General features: G+C 38.8%; 1 protein-coding gene across 1 annotated transcript; it reads left to right on the top strand.

The window, feature by feature from the left end:
• Positions 1-1,793: 1,793 nt before the first annotated feature.
• rab10 (RAB10, member RAS oncogene family) lies at positions 1,794-19,675 on the top strand. Its single transcript, XM_040017073.1, has 6 exons — positions 1,794-2,505; positions 9,445-9,505; positions 12,904-13,042; positions 16,559-16,648; positions 18,059-18,160; positions 18,582-19,675. Exons 1-6 carry the CDS (start codon positions 2,379-2,381, stop codon positions 18,666-18,668), a joined length of 606 nt encoding a protein of 201 aa, XP_039873007.1. The 5' UTR covers positions 1,794-2,378; the 3' UTR covers positions 18,669-19,675.
• Positions 19,676-20,224: the final 549 nt, after the last annotated feature.

Genomic DNA, 20,224 nt, shown 5'->3' with positions numbered 1-20,224 from the left:
AATAAGTAAATGTACTGGACTGATGAAAATAACACAGTGAAAATTCCCCGGCTTAGGTGTCACCTTTTATGAGTCACTCACAGCCAAGGCTTTTTCAAGCTCACCACAGACTATCCAGCTATGTGTGAAGTAAATATCTGGATATGATTGCGGGTAATTTGTATTATTTGTATTTTATAAAATGCTATATGGTGGTAGTATGGTGCGAAATATCAAGAATTTATGGGTTTCTACTGAAATAAATGAGCTTTCTGAAGTTTACTGTTGGACCAAAATAGGTCAATCAAGTAGTTGTTTCAGCCCCAGTGCACAAAAAATCAAAGTGTTCCAAGCCAAACAGTTTGAGGCCCGAATCAGCTTGCATATCTTCTTCATATAAGCTACAAAATAAATACGTTCCCAATGGACCGTTTTCTTTTTTTTTATCACAGGCAGAAGGAAGAAATTTGAGAGTTGCTGTTCCTGCAAGGCAAACCCCAAAGGCCCCCGAAAGAATTTCTATGTTGATTTATTAGAGTGAAAAGATTTCCTAACAGTGGAGGAAGAATGCAGTGATTCGTTTAGGATTAAAAAAATGTTCTAATTGAGCAAGTGACACATAAAGAAAATATGAGATAAATGATTCCCCATTTCCGGACAGGAAAAATCATGGATCCTGTAACTGTGCAGGCATTCATGGATTTAAGTAAACACAGCATAACAACGTGTGTATTCACTGGATCACTTAAAGTATATAAGCTTCCATTATAGTCCCTATACTTTATCATTTTAATGAATCACTTTGTGACTTATTGACTGCAGGTTTGAGCATGTGTGTCTTTTCTTAATTTTCCATATAGTGGATAACTCTTTTCTTTCCCGTGGGTGTTTGCCTGGGGAAGATCTGTGGTTGGTTGGCTCATAAAAAGTAAAGGGACCGATGAAGCTTTGTTGACTTTGGTCCACTGCAATGTGGCGAGGAACTTTTAACTCCTGGCTTTTCATCTAGCACCACAATGTGGTCATATTTCAGTTTGTTCAGTACTCTGGTGGCATTGTGACAGCTCTCTGTAGCAGACGGAGAGTTGCTGGAGTGGCAGTATAGACGATTTAGCCCTGTTCAAACTTTCTTTTTCTCCGACTTCTTTTTCTCTCTTCCTCAGTTTGCATCAAGTCTGTACTTGGCAGTGGAAAGCAGGGCATACTCAGCATTCCTAAGGAGTGTCTGAGAGTCAAACAACTCTGACAGGCGGAAGAAGGAAAGAGTCCCTCTCCTTTCTCACAAACACACAAAGCCAACTCTAAAAGGCCCTACAGCAGTTATGTGTACATGCAGACTGTCTCTCGGTGTGTATACTTATTACAAGACTTTAGAGGATCAGTGACCTTGCACTTCACAGAGCAGAGGATGTGGGAAACGCCCGTAACAAGCACAGAAGTACTTATATATGACATCACTTTGCCTGACTCACAGCTGGGATAGTCACCGCACCAACTGCCAGCTTGCCATGAAAGCTGAAACACCCCGGCTACTAGAGATCCGCATGAAACTCGTCGCCATTTTGGGTCACTGGCGGCATTTCACAGTGAGATATGAGCGGCGCTTTGAGCCTAAATGTCAGCGTACGTTACAGAGTAACATTTGCCCTTTCTGTCAGGCTAAGACACGCCCCCTTTTTACCGCTACAATGCCTGCTTGGATAGCCATTCAGATTAGGGCGCTTGAAGGAGCGACAGCTGAAATGGCCAATCAGAGCCGTGAATTTTGACAGAAGGGGCGGGAGTAGGCGTGCCAAAAGGTCTAGGGTGTCGCCGCGGTGGCTCCCATTCGAAGGCGACGGCGGTCGTCTGTATTTCGGTCTAATCTCTACAGAAAAAAAAAAGCGAAATTACTTGGAACAGACAGCAGATTCGGCGCACTTTCATGTCTTGATTTTTCCCAGTTTCTTCTCGGTCGAGCTTGTCCCAGGACTCTGGAATGACGGGGTGTGCCGAGAATCTGAATTAGCTCGCCGTTAGTTTGAAGAAAGAGTGAATCGGGGTAGAGTGCGAGAGAGGAGCCATTTTGTCCCGACTGTGTGGGAGAAAAGAAAGAGTGAAAAAGAGGTATCACACAGAAGGAGATTCTATTTTTGCTCTCATGCTGTAAGGGGGGGTACCACGGTCGGGTTTGGGAATCTAGAACTTCTAGGACGACTCTACAGGCACATTATTTTGGGTGGTGTTTAGCCAACTAGCTTGCCAAAGCTAATCAACAAATCCACAGTTTGTTAACTGTTAACAGCCAAGAGGACAGTTGTTGGTCAGGTTGGCCAAGGAGCTGGCTTTAGACTTCACATAGGCGTACTCTAGGGTATCGGTTTTTGTATCTATCGGGGTGAACACAAACTGATTCTTCAATGGCGAAGAAGACTTACGACTTGCTGTTCAAGCTGCTTCTGATCGGCGACTCGGGCGTGGGGAAGACCTGTGTGCTGTTCCGCTTCTCTGACGACGCCTTCAACACAACCTTCATCTCCACCATAGGTAAGAAGATCACGGGCGTTGTAACAGGTGATTTCGTTGACCCTTCTGCATCCACCGGAGGTAGTGTGACAGCTGTGAGGCTCGCCTGCCTCTACCCTGCAGCTGGAGGCTGTATGCAGGACGGATTTGTTGGTGGCTAGTGTGCTATGAGCATGCAGCAGCTCTCTCTAGGGCCTGTACAGGTTAGCTGGAAAGCTAGTTGCGCAGCCTTTATGAGCTCTTACTAAACCATCACTTGCTCATAAATGATTGCGACGTTAATAACAAAACGCTATCATTATATCTTGGTTTGGTTTAACTGGGCAGCAACAATTATAGCCCGTTAAGTCTCCAAATTTGCTGTCAGTTTACTTGACCCAGCGGCTAAGAAGCTAGCAAGGCTAGTAGCACCACAGGGCCGTGCTGCACTAGAAAAATCGCCTGTGCATTTAAGTGACAGGTGTTTACTTCTCAGTGTCAGCCTATATAGGTTTATTGCACAGTCCTTGTCAGGAATTACACGTTAAAGGCAACAACTGTATGAGTGTTTTGATTTGAAGCAACAAAAGATACTTGATTGTAAAAGCAAAATTTTACTTGATTATCACAAGTTGAAGGTGTGATTATTCACGGGTTCATGGTTTCATGGATATCAGAATCAGAAAGACTTTATTTATCCCCAAGGGGCAATTAAGATACAACAGAGCAGCATGACGTTGAAGATAAGGACAGGGTTCATGCTTCAGATTGTTGTCACCGCTAATAGTAATGGAGGTGAAGCTGTTTAAGCGACTTGGATATTCTAGCATTGGGAACTTGATTATATGATGTAAGAAATTAACTTTTTAGGTGAAAACTTTGACTATAGTGAATCTAATTGTATAAAAGCAGCTGAAAATTGCATTTTCTTTCTAAAATTAGAAGCGCTTATAGTTTGTATTCTAAGTACTTGAGTAAATACTGTATACTTATTTACTTTGCTCAAGTGCGCCAGTGAGAACCATTAAACAATTCATCATGATGGCATCATCATCCCCTCCCCATCCGTCCTATTCACGCATGCGCCAAACATCTCACATGAGTCAAGTGTCAAACTATGTCAAGTCCCTGCATGGCCCAAGTGAAGGCTCCATTTACTCCTCTTGCTTAAGATTAGTGATGAGTAATAATGTAATATAAAACGTGCTTTGCTTGACTGCAATGTGCTGGTGTTATGTGCTCGATTCATGGACTGAGCTTTCTTCTGAAGCCGTGCTCTTTGTCACTATATAGCCGAAAGCACACAACTGGAAAGGGCAAATGTATTCTCACTGGCATCCAGGCTAGATTAGATTTGTTCAGCTAGAGCACTGACCTGTCACTCTGTTGTAACTCTTCATGTCACATGTACTCGTTTTATTGTTTTTGTCATTCCTTTAGTTTTGCTTTGACTTGCAGGGTGTTTGTTTTATTACACCCCATGTTGTTTCTCAGCATGCAGTCAATTAGATTTAGGCCTATGTGTTTTATTTGAGTCAAAGCCACCACATCAGATCTGCGTCACTTAAGGGAAGAAATGTGTAGTGTTAGTTGGAAGAAGGGGAAAATTGGTCCAGACTAACAGGTTCTTCAGCACGTAGAGATCGGTAGTGACCTTTGCTCCTTGCATACGTGCTTTCCTGGCAAGATGGGTAGTAAGTCAGTGCTTTTATGTTTTTAAATCAGCTACAGGTGCTTTATTTGCTTTGTTAAATATATTCTATATACTCTGTGTACTCTCCTCCATGTGAAGCAGCTGAGGATAATGTGTTAAAATGGTGCTGGAGGTATTCACACTGTAAACACAAGGGATTTTCCTCCAAATTAAAAATAAATGTGGTATCATCATCCAGACTAAAAATCAACAGGGTTGGAACGAAAGTACCGTTCAGTTTATTTATGTGGTGTTTCTTTTACTCAAGCATAAAATACATATTTGTTTATCAAATGGCCATAACTAAATGGGAATGTAAATACTGACTTGATGCTTTAACTGTGTGCAGATGTAGTCATCGCCCCTAAAGGTCCCTTTTGAGGCAGGAAACCCCGAAACATACCCAGTTTCTGTGTAGTTCATAAAAACAGAGTAGCGTTATCTGGCACAACTTCACCTACTTCTAAGGTGCATGGATAAGAACAAAAAGTCAGAATGTGTTGTCACTCATGAAGGTCTAAATTCACAAGCCAAAATGCATCAGTCAGATAATAAAGTAGTTCTGTATATTGCAAGTGTTGCTGGAGCTTTAACCTCTCTGTGTAATTACGTGGGAACAAACTATGTTGGTTATGAAGGTATTTAAAGTATCAACGTGATCAGTCACAAGTGCTTGAAAAGAAAGTGTTGACAACACTCACCGTGGTCAGTTTAGTTTAGGAAGTGATCGTTTTAGAGTGTTCAGTTTGTTATGATCTGTCAACTTGAAACTTAAGAAGAAATACTTGGAAATCAAGGAACAGAAATGATCTCAAGTTGTTGTTTTTTTGCTGGCTCCTTTGTAGAGTGTCCTCTATAAAACTGCAGCATAGTTCGTGCACTTGAAAGCTCCTGGCTCATCTCTTGTCTTTGTTCTACATCTGTATTCAAAACAAAGCCGCGTGCAATGTGATAAGCTGTAAAAATTGTATGTAGAACATGTCATCTTTCTCCAGTCACGTAATCTGTACGTAGATTGGTGTATATGGTTATCAAAGCAAATCTGTAAAACTATACTTTTAAGATTATTTCAATCAGTACAGTTAATAATGTTCTAGCGAATCGTATAATTACAAGATACCAATAACTTGTATGTAAAGGTTGAATACATACTGGATACTGTAAAAATTACTGTATTTTTAAGCTTAGAAACCCAGACATTGTTAAAAAGAAGTTGTTGGGTTTTTTGTTTTTAAAAAGTTGCAGGCAAATGGGGGAGAAAAAAGATAAATCAGTGCTAAGACAGTTAAAGGAAGACAATGGTAGATGGATACCTTTATTTTAAATAAATAAATAAATACATAAATCTTGTCTTGTCTGCAGTGATACATCAAAACTGTGCAGTATAAATGTCTCTGGAATATATATCTATATAGGCACATTTATACATATCTAATCCAACAAAGACTTGCAAATGTTTAAAGAGTAGGTGTGTAACCAAAACAATGGTTCAGTCTGTGCCTCCGGTTTTATAAGGAAGGTATGAACAACATGGAAAACACAATCACTTGAACATGAACAAAAATGAAACTGTATTATTCGATTTAGACTCTGTTATTTGCAATTCACTCATCACCTGAACAATCGGTACTGCTTTCACCAGACTAGTATGCTTTATCAGTTTCACATGGATATCACAGTACAGAAAGCCACAATATTAAATTGGGGATGTTTGTATATGATTTCAGTCTCATTTTCAGAACTGTCATGCCTCTAGTCAAGACGCTAGGTTTGAACATGAAAATGGGGTCCAATGAAACCACTAGCATGTGATAACCCTGCCACAACTGTACATTCACCTAAGAGTGGTTTGAGGTTGGGGATGAGCTTATCAAGCAGAAATACTTTTCAGTATTCACTAGAAACTGTCAGTCTCTTGCTCAGGACCAGTGCCACTGTGGCAGACCTGACATGCTAGCTTTACCTGGTGGCTTATGCACTGCACCTAATTTTTGAAGAAGTTTTACACATTTTTTTCCCCTTTTTTTTTCTCCTTGTACAACATCATCTATTCTCACTATGCCACACATACTTTACCAGCCTGACCTGTGGTTGTCAGTAGTGCATTCTTCTGTTTTTGTTGTTTAAGTGGTTGGTGGGAGACAACTTTACATTAGATCCACAGCTTTTAACCTATCAGACAGTGGTCAAAAACTATTGAATTTTTACTCTTTAAGTGTGCGCGTGTGTGTGTGTGTGTGGGGGGGGGGGAGATATGTGTTTATTCACATCATTTATGTTAATGGGAGTGAGTTGGAGGGTGGGGTGGGCTGCTTTTAACTATGTAAAGCACTTTGTGCTACATTTTTTGTATGAAAAGTGCTTTATAAATAAAGACTGATTGATTGAAGGATGTAGTCACCAGGATGTTACTCTCTAGTTTTGGACTTAGTGTTTTGAAGCTTTGTGTTAGTGTTTTGGCTGCCACCATGTTGTTCTTTTAGAACCAGGAGTTAATTAGTTTGATAGCTCAGTTACCTAACATATCAGCTAATGCCTAGCAAGCTTGGTTGGAAAGCTACATGTGTTAACTGTACCTGTGCAACATCTCATTAACACAAAGAAACGGGCTAATTAAATACTAGAATTTGATTTCTCGCGATCTTTGAAAAATAGTGATGTTTGTTTATTTATTTATTTATTTATTTATTTTTTAAACCGTATCACTACATTAAGCAACAGATAAAATGGCCTTTCATTTGAGATAATGCTTACAAGATATGCTTCTGTCATGAGGTTGACAGAAGCTTTCCCAGAGTAGCTTTATATATAACATCCCAGAGAAGCCATAAAATTTCTCTCGGTTACATTTAGGAAATCCTCCACTAAAGGGGGCCAGATTTACTAGTTAATAAACACCTAAACTAAAAAGCTGAAAGGAACAAAACTCCCAACGGCAGAAGCAGGACATGAAACAGGAATGTGTTCTTCCTGTGACACAGGACTCATACCATTGGAGACACAGATTCACAGCTGCTTCTCAAAATACCCCCACTGGAAACCCCCCCCCTCCCTGCTCTCATCCATCTCTTATTCCTGCTTCCAGCCCGTCTCTCAGCCCCTCTCCCTTACAGATTACACTTATTAAGTGAGTGAATATGCATAGCATCGACTGAAATCTTTTTCCATTTAATGAATTTTGCACGGAAACTGGCAGAAGCAGACAGTGGCTTTCATACTTGTGGAAGGAATGGTTCCTCTGGTATTAAGAAGAAAGCCGACTATAAACCGCTTGCATCCAGCTCAACATTCACATCTCGTGGAAAGTGTCATTCTTTACGGGATAGGTGTAACTGTTTTTCCACTGATTGGATAAATGATCCGTGATTGCACAATGCGCATAACTTGTTTCTTTCTTCTTTTTTTTTTTTCCCTTCACAGAGTAAAAAGAGTGAACCTCTGTGTTTACTCTCCTCAATAGTAACATGTCATCCCTGTTGAGGCTGACTTCAAGAGCTTAACTTTTGTTGTGTAGAAAACTCTCCCTCTTCTACCAGCGTTAAATCCTAGCCTTTCTTTCTGTCCAACTGTATCTTTCTCTCCATGGGATGTGCATAATATTTTGTGACTCAGGCTTTGGCAGGCAGTTTCCTCATTATTCTATAAACTTGCCCCACCTAGAGCACAGCTGTTTCTTGGACTTTTTAACCAACCACAACGTCTGACCAAGAGCAGAACTGACAGCTCAGTGTTTAGCAGGAAAACACCACTTGTTGGCTAAAAATGAAACTGATGAGTCACCTGCCCTTCACATTTAAAGTATAAGAGGATAATAATCTAGTGTGTTTTACTTTCAAGTGGGAAGTTGATGGTTGAATTGCCTTCTTATGTTTTCTAGCTTTTCCAAAGAGAAAGAAGTTAGTGGTTTGAGTCAAAAAATCCCCTACTGTTATTTAGTTCATTATAGTTTTGAAATGCAGAAATCCTACATATGCCCAGGTGAGGTGTTTAACAGTTACTGTAATATCATGAGTCATTGGCTGTTTGTTGTAGCACAGATTTAAAAGGACATAAATAGGTTATACTAAGTGAAAGAAAAACATGAGGGAAGTTGGCCCCCTGTTTAATAAGTAACCCCTCTACCCTTAACTGTAGCTCTACACCCTTTTTTCCCAAATGATAAAATTCAAATTCCACTGAATGTGAAAAAGAAGCTTCAGTAACTTTCCACTGCTTCACAGTTATTTGTAAATCTTGAAAACATCGACATTGGAAAGATTGCACACTGCAGCACCACAAAACGTCTCCCCTGAGTTCAATCTCCAACCAAAAAGGAAAAAAACAACTTTAGGCTGAAACCTCAGATATTACAAAAACACTTAAAGCACTAGTTTAAAAAAAATCTTATTTGAGATCACCGAAGTTTTACAGTTGTGAGAATAGTGCCTGAGAGCATGTGAGGGTCCTCCTGGGTTCAAGTGACGTAAATTTGATAATCAAAGCAAAAATATGGTTCAGTTTTCACTTAGCTATGGACTTTGGTAGCAGTGCATTCATCTTATATTTTAGTTTTTAACGGTGAATGGCAAATATCCTGTAGGTGTTTGTAATAGTAGCCAAAAGGTGACAATTAAACAAACAAAACAGAAAATATAATGTTTTAAGATGAGAAACAGTACCAGTAAGTACAGTTATTCCACATACGGTTAAAGCAATATGATGAGCCTGTGTTTGCTTACTTATCATAAATTTATAGAAATTTTTCTGTTGTTTCTATTTCATAATGCAAAATGTAAAAAAACAACCCTGGTGACTGTCCTTCGAGGGGAAGCCCGAAACCTTTTTGGGGTGCACCAGAGTACAAGTTCAGTATTTACTGGCTCATATGGTCTAGTGCGCTTTAGTCGTAGTAGCTTTATTTTTCAACCTTGTTAGGATCAAATGCACTACAAGGTGCAACCTATATGTATGTTATATATATTAAAAAATACTCACAGCTGTCTGAAAACAAGTATAATTTTGACCTCAGTGACCTGGTTTGTGTGCACCCGTTGTTGCCCAGCTGCTGATCACAGCTGTCTGCTGAGAATGACACTGCAGAATCAGGAAGAGATAATGCTATTGTTTCTATGATGGCAACAGTTGTTGCTCAACCGCTGTCGTTGATTTATCTGTTTCTGACCTTCACTTTCTCTTTGTCACAGTGCTGGAGCCGTTTATCCATTCATCTCTCTTCTTATTCACGACAGCTTATGTTCTACAACTGATGGATATTGGTTAAGCTGACATGTTTGTTTTTTGTTTTGCAGGAATAGACTTCAAGATCAAAACTGTTGAATTACAAGGAAAGAAGATAAAACTACAGATCTGGTGAGTCAGTTATAGATGTGTTTTTGTTTGCATGCCAGTGTTGTGCAGATGCGAAAAACACACCAAGCTTGTGAGAATCGTGTTTCAGCGTAGCCTCTTTTGTGAATCATTATGTCATAATGAAACATCTGTTTGACATACCTCCCTTAAGCACTGAAATATGCAGGAACAGGAAATGATCATCAGTCCATTAGGTCTGCTGTAGGGTTATTGTTGTCCGTACCAGATGAGTAATTATTTCTTCTTTCTTTTTTTTCCCACATGAGTAGCGCCCATTGAGTAAGGCCCAAATGCTTAAGGAATGCATAAATCTTCATATTTTGGAGCCTTTAATCGGTTAAGTTTGGCAAAAATTGATTAGATTTGAATTACAAATTGTCTCTAAGTATTACGGAGAGGAACAGGATGAATTAAAAGAAAAAATGCATTTGTACAGCAGATTGTCCATAGTATTTGGTCTAATTCTTATGAGTCTATAGGATGAAAGCATTTGGGATTGGTTAAAAAAACAAATACTGTTCTGTTAATTTTCCTGTGGAATCCTTTTTCTGACTTGGAAATTTAAAAAAAAAAAAAAAAAATCCCATAATTAGCTTAATTTGCAAATTGAAGTTGTTGGAGAATCAAGTTCAAGTAATGAAGATAAAAAACGATTAATGTAAGAGAAAGACATTATTTGTGCTTTTGTAATGAATAGAGTTGCAACTAAAGGTTTTGGTAGTCCAGTTGAGGTAGTCTTTTTTTTTTTTTTTTTTTTTTTTTTTTTAGGAATGACAGTTCAAGAAGAAATTAACTATAGTAACCAGAATAAAAAGATATGAGACATGAGCAGTTTGGTTTGAAGCTACAAGATGACAAAGAGCCTGTTATTTAAAGGTGACTGATAATGGTGAACGATATGGACATTTTTTTTTTTAGTAACATTGAAAATAAATGAATCAGAGCTTTGTGATGCATAACCTGAAGTAGAAAACATGATAACTACAAAGGTACAAATACATTGTAGCACAATACAAGAAGACAGTTTCAGGTCAATACAGAACCTGTAACGGATATTGCGCTTCTCTGAATACAGTTCATTCATTCAAAGATAATCTTTTCATGTTATCTCAGAGACGGACACCTGCACATCCACACCCACTGTTACTCTAGAAAACAAGCACAATGGACAAAAACGTTATTTTGAGTAACTTGTCAGCTTAGGTTCTTGGGATCTTGCAATTGGGAAGTTGAAATCTACTGTCTGGAAATGTAAGTTAAACAGCTGAAATATTAAAAACAAACTATAACAAAAAAAACTCAAATTATTGAGGTAGTACAGAGAAATTTGATTTGTCACTGGAAGGTGAAACTCTAATTGAATAAAACCATAAATGCAGTACTGAATAGGGGACAAACAATAGTGGGCAAATATTTAATAAAGAAGCTGATTACTGTCAAATTAATGATCGTACTTCGTATTCTTAAACTCAGTGGTTGAAGACATTACTTTATTCATTGTCAGGATATGTTTTCATTTCTTGAGCAAAGCTTTTGCCCAAAGAAAGGACAAAGAAAGGACAATAGACGGACAATTGAAGAGTAAAAATATGTCTTTCATTATTAAAATGCATCATTTTACTTTTTGGTTGTTAATAAGTGGATAGCGATGAGTGAGTATGAAGTCATGAAAGATATCTTGCAAGACTTTAATAACTTGCACATGCATAAAATTTGTGTCAGATCACGTGCATTTCAGGCTCAGATCAGATTTTCCCTTCATCCTGTCCAAGCACATTGTGTCTTGATTAACACTCGTATCTAGTTAAACACCCTCTTTAAGTGTAGCTCTGATTTGCTTTGGTGCCTGGTGCTCCTGGGCTTCCTCTCTTTCCCTTGTCAGCGGTGATAGATGGATGTTGGCAGAGTTTCCACAGAAAGCAAGAAGTGACTGCTGAGGCTGATGCTAGTGCAGACATGCGAGGAAACCTGCAGTGGATTTAAATGTATTTGTACCTGGGTCAACCCGCCTGCTACGGCTTTGCAGTTTGTCTTTTTCCAAGCAGTGTTAAAATTAAATAACATTGTTCCTGTAGGCCTTAAAGCAGTATCTTTTTTTTTTTTTTTTTTCGTTTTCTGTTTTGTCTCTGCGTCGAGTTTGAAGTGTGCATTAACTAAATATTTTATCATCTAAGTCAGCCTCTGTTGGTGACCAAAAGAATAGCATCACATAAGCAGGTTCACATGTCTGGCACGCCTTCTACTGAACTGTAACTGGGACAAATAATGAAGTTTTTACGGTTAAGAAGACTGACATAAATAAGTGGCACGAATTCATTTTTAATGCTACATAATAAAGTGCTAATTATCCTTAATCACTTTATATGTGGGGCTTTCTTCAAATCGTATTCAACTAAATGTTTAAATATTCACTTGTTTTGATTGTTTGACTTTGCTGCGTTTATGAGCTGAGCAGCACACATACATTAAAATATTCCTTTAGCTTAAAACAGTGAAATTTATATTATTGGCTGATGTGGAAAAACGTTTTATGTTGATGAAACACAGCTGTTGCAGATGGTTTGCTAGATGAGAGGCTGCTTCTTCCTCACACTTTCTTGGTTTAAATTGCTGTCATGTTTTTAATCTAGTCTAGCTCATAATCCAGTAACCTCAATGGTTTGGATCGTACTGTTTCAGTTTTGCATTTAGGACCTTTATATTTGTATGGCAGCAATGAGGTATTCAACATTTTAGATAGCTGCTGTTCTAAATTGTAGGCATATCTACAAACTTTATGGCTGATTATTTTAACTTAATCACTAAGAATCTTCTCACACACACAGACACATACATAGAGAGAGTCTGGTCTCAATGCTTCCCACAACAGACTGACTGATGTCACTGCAAAAATCATAATTACTGTTTTGGTCAAAATTGACATAACAATGAATTAACTTTTCAAATGTTATACAACTTTTTTTTTTTTTTTTCTTTTTTTAGTTATAATTGTTTGGATTTTCATCAGAAAATTGTATTGGGACTAGCTTCCCTCTGGAACTGGTGATTAAGCATGGTAGTAAAGTGTTAGCTCTCCACTAGGTAGATTCAATTAATAACAAATGTCTTGATTGTCTTTAATCATCTTATTTGGAGGGATTTTCTTAAATCAGCTTCCTCAGTCTAACAGCAACTCAAAGAGTCTTTGCTGAGTTTGGACTCTTCAGAGTTATTTGCTTATTTACTCTTCTGTTTTGAACAAAGCATTTGTAGCTGATAAATGTGTGAAATCTCAGCGTATTATGAAGAAATTTAAGCAATTCTTTGGTCAAATTTTATTTGTGAAGCACCTTTCATGCAGGTCACTGCAGTTCAAACCCAAGAAAACACATGCAAATAAAAACATGTGCTCTGTGCAGGGACACAGCAGGGCAGGAACGGTTCCACACCATCACCACCTCCTACTACAGAGGAGCCATGGGCATCATGCTGGTCTATGACATCACCAACGCCAAGAGCTTCGAAAACATCAGCAAATGGCTGCGCAACATTGATGAGGTGAGGCAAATAAACACCAACACAAAGTATCCAAACTCTGTATCATTTTTATTTTTATGGAATGAATCGTTGACACTGATTTTGCATTTATTTCTTTATGTCTTTGGAACAACAACATGGCGATAAACACTTCACGGGAATGCGGCCAACATGACTAACGGGCTAGTTAAACTGTGTGCAGCGAGCTGTGGAACAGGAGTGTGTGACTAAAATGAATCAGATGAGCCAGTTGTCTGTATGCATCTGTCTCACTGCAGAAGTAGTTGTACAGTTTTACCAAGCAGTACCACAAACAGTCTGACACAACAAGGGCGGGTTTACTTGTTTCAGCCTGTTTTTAACATTATAAAAGTTGAGTAACAGTGAACACATTCAAGGTGAGACAGCTGTAACGTCTTGTTAAGACCACTGGCTGAATAAAAGATGGCTGTATCTGCTGTGAAACCCCAAGCTGATCATTGCCAATGCCATCTTGGTGTTTTGAAACCTGACATGCTGTTACTGAGGTCACAGAGAAGAGGAGCTGAGGGCTATTTTTCCTATAAACTTCTATGTAACCTGAAGTGCTGTTGGAACCACAGGAGTTTCCACCTGCTGGTTATTGAAAAGCGTGCAGGTTTCAGCAGTCTGATTTTTCGGATCTTGATGTTGTGTCCGTCTTTTATGCCGTGTATGGTTAACGGTCTGATTATGGCCTGACTCAGATGACGTTGGGTGTTGCTTTGTGCTGGGAACAAAAACTGGAATCGGGTGCTTGTTTTGTCATCTAGTGGTTTTTGTGGCGATCACAAGCTTATGCCTCATTCCCAGTGACCTTCTCACATGTTGTGATGTAGAGCAGGGCGATATGACCAAAAATATTTATCATGATATACATTTGAAAATTTGCGATAACGATATAATTGACATTAGACAAAATACTTTGCAACTCCTGAACTTTATTAGTGCAAAAAAAAAAAAAAAAAAAAATCAATGTATTTTCACTTAAACAAGCAGCTTTTTAAAGTGCATTAAAGTTATATAAAAAATTAACAGTGCAAATGCAAATTCCTTGCTGACAGTTTAACCAAAAGGCATTTCCAGTGGAAACTGGCCGACATATCCTCAGCATAACCATGTATAATATACACAAAACTTAAAAAGAGGTTATACACACACAATACGGTGATATTATGTTGAAGCACACTCCGCGAGCCTCCTGCCTACGATAGCCGTAATGCTCCGACAATCCATCAAGCGGTGCGGGTTCGTAGCTTAGCAAAGTTGTACTAAAACATTTGACAGATTTTCGAGCGCCGTGTACGACATAAAATCGTTTCGAGGTCAGTAAACACAACCAGAATTCATACATAAGGCACACGGGATTATAATCTGTCGATTTTCAGAAAAATCAAAGGATTGATTTTAAGTGTGCTGTATTTTCCAAACAACACAGTAATAACGACGGCCCGCTAGCATGCTCTACCAGAAATAGTGCTTTGTTGTGTATCTGACGGACCAAAGCTAAACCAGTTCCACACCACTGAAGTTGGAGCATTTTTACAAACCAATTCTGGTTCATCCGTTTCATTCGACGATCCACTTTCGCTCTTCTCATTCTGCGTCGCCGCCATGTGCTTATGTAAACATAGGCACTGCGCATGCGCGTTTTACCCATATTCTATCGCGATATTTCATTTTCCTATCGTTGCCCAACATTATACCGGTATTACCGTGAACGGTATGATATAGCCCAGCCCTATTGTGCTGTCTCTTTTTTTTTTTTTTTTTTTTTTGTTAAGGAAATGGCCACAAGTAGCATAATGGATGGACTTTTGTTAACTACTAATGAAAAAGGAGGCCCTTTGCCTTAATCATTTACAGAGCAGTTGTGCTGAGGATTATCATGGCCCGAAGAGGTGATGATTATGGGAAGGTGGAGGGAGACTGTAACCTAAACTGTGCAAAAGCTTACAAAAAGAATAGTTTTTTAGAATCTGAGTACTGTGAAAATGTTGTTCGTATTTAATTTTTTTTAAGTATCACATTTTGAGCCAAGACAAAGCCTGATCAGGTGCATCCAACTTTAATCCAGCCCCTTCTGGATCTTTCACAGTGGTGTTAAAATATTAGAATTTATTTTGTTTAAATTTCGCTTGTTTATTATTGAATCTGCAGTGCTGTGTTTTGTCAGTATAAACAGCATTCTTCTTGGGTCAGAAAAAGGACTTTGTTTGTGCATCTGTGTTTTATCAGAATAGATGAAGCCACAAGGATGAGACCTAATGTACACTGATCAACCACAACATTAAAACCACTGACGTATGAATGGAGTTCAATATTCTGCTTGGATGTGGTTGTAACTTTGACACAATCCAAGCCAACTAAACATGGTTGTGGTTCTAAAGACATGCCCCCACAAGCACTTGCAGTGCAAGACCTCTTCAGAAACCACTCAAGGAACACAAGACAGCGCCACAGGTGATGATCCAGCCTACAAAGGCCAAAGATCCTAGTCTCATCTGTAGACACCTGATTGAGCCTGATCTACAGAGGTCCTACTGGCAAACCCAGAAGAACTAAAGGATGCCAGTCCAAGATCAACGGTGTCCACACCTTCCCACATCCTAACTATTTTTCTAGCAGAGAGACTAACCAGTATTATGCAACTGGTTTTAATGCTGTGGCTGCTTAGTATTTGAAATGTCAGGTTAGTTGGAGACAGATGTCAGACACTGTTGCAAAGTTCTGTGATTATAAGCCAAACTGCAACATATGGCAACTTTGTCTTCTCGGTGTGCCTCCGCCCTTTCATTTTATTTATTTTATTTTTTTTTAGTGTCTCTTCCGCTGTTTTTAGTATTGAATACATCTTGTGTCTCACATGATCTCACTAGTAATTATTGCATTACACGAGTAATCCTGAGGATTCATTCCAGATCAGATTAGACCTGAGAAGTTAATATGACTGTTTGGATATTGGATGTCTCGCGTTAGCTGTCTGCATTATTTTCTGGTGCAACAACACACTGTAGGTGTTTGAATTTAAGCCAGGTGGATTAGATGAGACTGTGTCTTGTATCATTTTTCTCACCCTTGCCTTTAGAACCTTCAATTTGGTCAGAGGAGGGAAACGTGATGCATTTGCCTGTAGTAGCTCTGCCTGTCTTGTCCTGCATCTCTGTCTATAGAAGTTCATACACTCCTAATAATATCTCAAACTTCAAAAGTGTTATTAGAGACCACTTGTGTTTTACTTTTTTCTCTGAGTATGAACTGGACATGTGTCCTTTTGCAATAATGAAATGCCCCTTATTCTGGAAAATAACTCATTTGTCCACTCGCTCTACCTACTAGTGGTAATTAGACAGCACTAGAAATTGGTTCTTTTAGAAAAGGGCCTGAATCATGGGCTCGATTGGCCAGCTTGGATTATCTAAGCAATAAATCCTTTAAAAAGCTTAATGTAGATGAAGTTTGACTGTTTGGCAAATGTGATCTAATAATCTCCTCATTTTTGTGTTTTATTTTTTTCAGCATGCAAATGAGGACGTTGAGCGAATGCTGCTAGGCAACAAGTGTGACATGGATGACAAGAGGGTCGTACCAAAAGCCAAGGGAGAGCAGGTGAGGTGGTGCGGTCCTGTGCAGCTGTGAAGGGCCATTCGTCAATGAGGTCCTGCAAGGCTGCAGCAACGATTGGTTGATTCGTTGCTGCAGCCTTGCACTTTGAGTTTGCAGCCACTCATAAAGTCTTCTGTAGTTAATTGTGGCTCATTTGTGCCCGTCTGACATTTCCATGAGGTTACTTTCTGCTGAAGTTAATAGGAGTTAAATGCCCTGCTAGAACAGGTGATAGTAGCTTTGTTTGTGTATTTACAGCTCAAACGTTCCACTACAATCTGTACCTCTCTACAGAGCTGCTGTTTGTCTTTCTGCACAAACTGAGCTTGTTTCCATTGTTTATCATTTTTAGTAATAATAACTAACAGTGGAGAGATGAACTAAAAGGAAAGAAATGAGATGCTTTATTTTCTCATGAACTGTAGTTAAGGTTCCCTTGTGGAAAGACAAAGAAACAATAACCTAGTTTTCTCAGTTTTTTCGCAGTTCAAATGCCAAAGAATGAATTATTTGTACTAAGTAGGTAAGCAAGCCATTTAAACTATTGTGAAATTTCATTTAGCTTCCAAACATGAGACTAAAACTGTAGGTGTTAAAAAAAAAAAAAAATAAAAAAAAAAAAATATAGTGTTCAGTTGCATTCATTCTTTAAACAGAAAATTGTTGTTGAATATGAAAAAAACCCTCAATAACCTGATATTCTTAGTATAACAGCTTGGTATCTACACTCATTTTAACTGCCCGTATGCCATCACTTCACAATTTTATGGCAGGAAATCAATAAAATTGTAACTTTTTTTCCAATAGAAAATAAATCTGTCCATGTGACTGTGTCTTATGTGTCCATAGTTCTTAACTTACTTTCTGACAGATACCACCTGTATCATGTAAAAGTCTGAAACTTATAATAGCCACAATTAAACACTTTTAGAGAGTAAAAATAAATTATTACAAACAAACTGTAACAAAATTGATCTAAAAGGAAAAATAAAATAAAAACTATAGCAGCTCAGGGGACACACACGCTCAGAGTTAAACCCCTATTTTGCATTTGTGAGCAGTACTTGGATGTCTGTCAGTTTGGCAGTTGGATATCGAGTTGATTTAGAGTTTAGTTTCTGGATTTAATGTTCAGAGTTCAGCCCAAGTTCATCCTTAACAGAGCTCTAATCAGCCAGAACGAGTGGAAACACCTGTGTGAGACTGCAGGGCCTTTAACAGATTTGGTTTAAAGTACCAAAGCAAACTGGTAGTGACAATATCTGCGCACAAACACACACAGTTCCACTCAGGTGTGTGTGTGTGTGTGTGTGTGTGATACTTGATCTCTGTTCTCCTCAGGAGATCAGCAGCTTTATTTTTGGACTGGACCACATGCACAGTTTCTGACTGGGTTTGTTTTCCTCCCCACAGATTGCGAGGGAGCACGGCATTAGGTTTTTTGAGACGAGCGCTAAGGCCAACATCAACATCGAGAAAGCTTTCCTCACGTTAGCAGAAGACATCCTCAGAAAGGTGTGTGCTCAATGTCTCACGTGGAACATGTGTTCAGTAATTTATTTATTTTTTTCCACTAAGGTGTCACCCAGTTATGAAACCTGATGGCAACCATTCATAGCTGTCATTCTCACCCTTTCTTTATTCATACTGAAGCTAAAAAACCGGCGTCAGGGGAAATATTCCAGTATTTCATTAAATTAATGTTTCAAAGACGGTTTTGGCTTTTATCCTTCTTGAATTACAGGCTGATCCTGATATGTCTCAGTATTTGTTTGATTTTTGGAAACTGGGGAAGCATCTGAACTAGGAAATGGTTAATGATGTCAGCCTTAGTAGGGAGCGATTATGGACATACACCAGAGTGGTTGCTTCACATTTTTCTTGGTGCATATTTAATAAGTGTGTGTGTGTGTGTGTGTGTGTTTCTCTTTGACAGACGCCTGTAAAAGAGCCCAACAGTGAAAATGTCGACATCAGCAACGGAGGAGGAGTCACAGGCTGGAAGAGCAAGTGCTGCAGTTGAACAACTCCTGTTTCAGTCACACTAACGCACACAAACACACTCAGACACACACAATCTCTCTCTCTCTCTCACACTGCTAACTCTAACTCGCCCTCTAACCTGTCTCATGAGTTTTCTTGCACACTGACACTCTCTCTTTATCAGAATAAAAACAATAAACCACTTCATATGTCTAATCCCCTCATTCCCACTTCTCCACCCAACTATGTTCCTCCACTCTGCATCTAATGATCATTTTTATTTCTGATAAAAAGCGAAATCCAGTCACATTTCTTGTCATTTGTTTTAAAGTTTAAGTAAAAAAAAAAAAAAAAAAAAGGAAAAAAATGTGTGGAAAAGACAAGCTCATATTTTTAATATTTCCTTTGCACAGGCTCACGTGGTTGGACACCCTCACACCCCTCCCCCTTTAACCCCACCCACCCACAGCACTCACCTTCAGTCTGAGGAAATCAAAGTTAAAACGAGATTAAATAGGATTAACATTTTGTACATTTAGTGCGGTTTCTGTTGTCTAACCATATTTGGTCATTTACAATTTGTTACCAAGTGACAGAGGCGTGGCTAGCTCCTTTTGTATGTGGGGGTTTATTTTGTCCTGTGCCTTATATGGAAGACAGGGGTGGGGCTGTGTGGTGGGCGGAGCCACATTCATTTAATGAAATTACAGTTTAATAATGTGTCGGTTCAGGCTCTCTTCATGAAGACACCGAACTGAAGCTGAAGCGTTTGAATTTCTCCTCCAGCCAAAAGAACGGCATTATACAGTATGTCCTGTTTGTTGATGTTTTATTTTATCTGTATGATTTATTTCACTTTTTATTTCTTTTTTTGTTTTGTTTTGTTTTGTTTTTCTTCCTGCATGCAGATTTCTTTGGGTTGGAAACGTTTCTGTAACATTGTGTAACTTTTGCCACTGGGTAACTGTGGGCGGGAGGTACAGAAATTTTCTTTGGAAATTCAAACAATTTTGCAGATCCATTAAAAAATAAGCTTGTTTAAGTTAACTTGTTTGTCCTCAATCATGTGCAGTGTCTAGTTTGATTTTTAAAACCAGCCTGACACTCGAGGTGTGGGAGGTGTGTGTGCGACCGGAAGATAGCGCCTCAAAGTTCAGAAAATAAGGGTGCGTCTTCTTTGTTAGTAGATTGTAAATTAAAGAGGGAATTAAAATATGATTGTTTTATAAGAGGTTACAGATGCATAAATGCTACAAATAGGTTATTTTAACCTGTTAGTAGATGATTGCTAGGCAACATGATATCAGAGTCTATAGTATTGATGAGAACCTTCAGGGGTCTAAGACGTACCTTTGTCCCAAGCTTGGCTGCTTAACTCCTGGGCTCTATACTAGCTCAACATATCCCGAGTATCTTTCTGTTTCCTGGATTCACTTCAAGGATGAGCGGTCACACGGAACTGGTTATCAACTCACTAAGTAAACTTAGAGTTTCCCCTTTTACATAAATGGGGTGTTTTAGAAAATAATCCCTATGAGTGCCACCTACTTCAATAACGGACAAAACAAATATACCCAAATGCAACGCTGTTGCAAA

The sequence above is a fragment of the Simochromis diagramma genome, unplaced genomic scaffold, assembly GCF_900408965.1.
Source record: "Simochromis diagramma unplaced genomic scaffold, fSimDia1.1 OVJJ01000802.1, whole genome shotgun sequence".
Taxonomy (NCBI): Eukaryota; Metazoa; Chordata; class Actinopteri; order Cichliformes; family Cichlidae; genus Simochromis; species Simochromis diagramma.
This window is presented reverse-complemented; position numbering and strand designations above follow the sequence as displayed.

What these genes read in the sequence shown, in the direction of transcription:
- rab10 (XM_040017073.1), top strand. Translation starts at nt 2,379, where the DNA reads ATGGCGAAGAAGACTTACGACTTGCTGTTCAAGCTGCTTCTGATCGGC. An exon ending in GGCTGCGCAACATTGATGAG is followed by an intron (nt 13,043 to 16,558) that starts GTGAGGCAAATA and finishes TATTTTTTTCAG; the next exon opens with CATGCAAATGAGGACGTTGA. An exon ending in CAAAAGCCAAGGGAGAGCAG is followed by an intron (nt 16,649 to 18,058) that starts GTGAGGTGGTGC and finishes TCCTCCCCACAG; the next exon opens with ATTGCGAGGGAGCACGGCAT.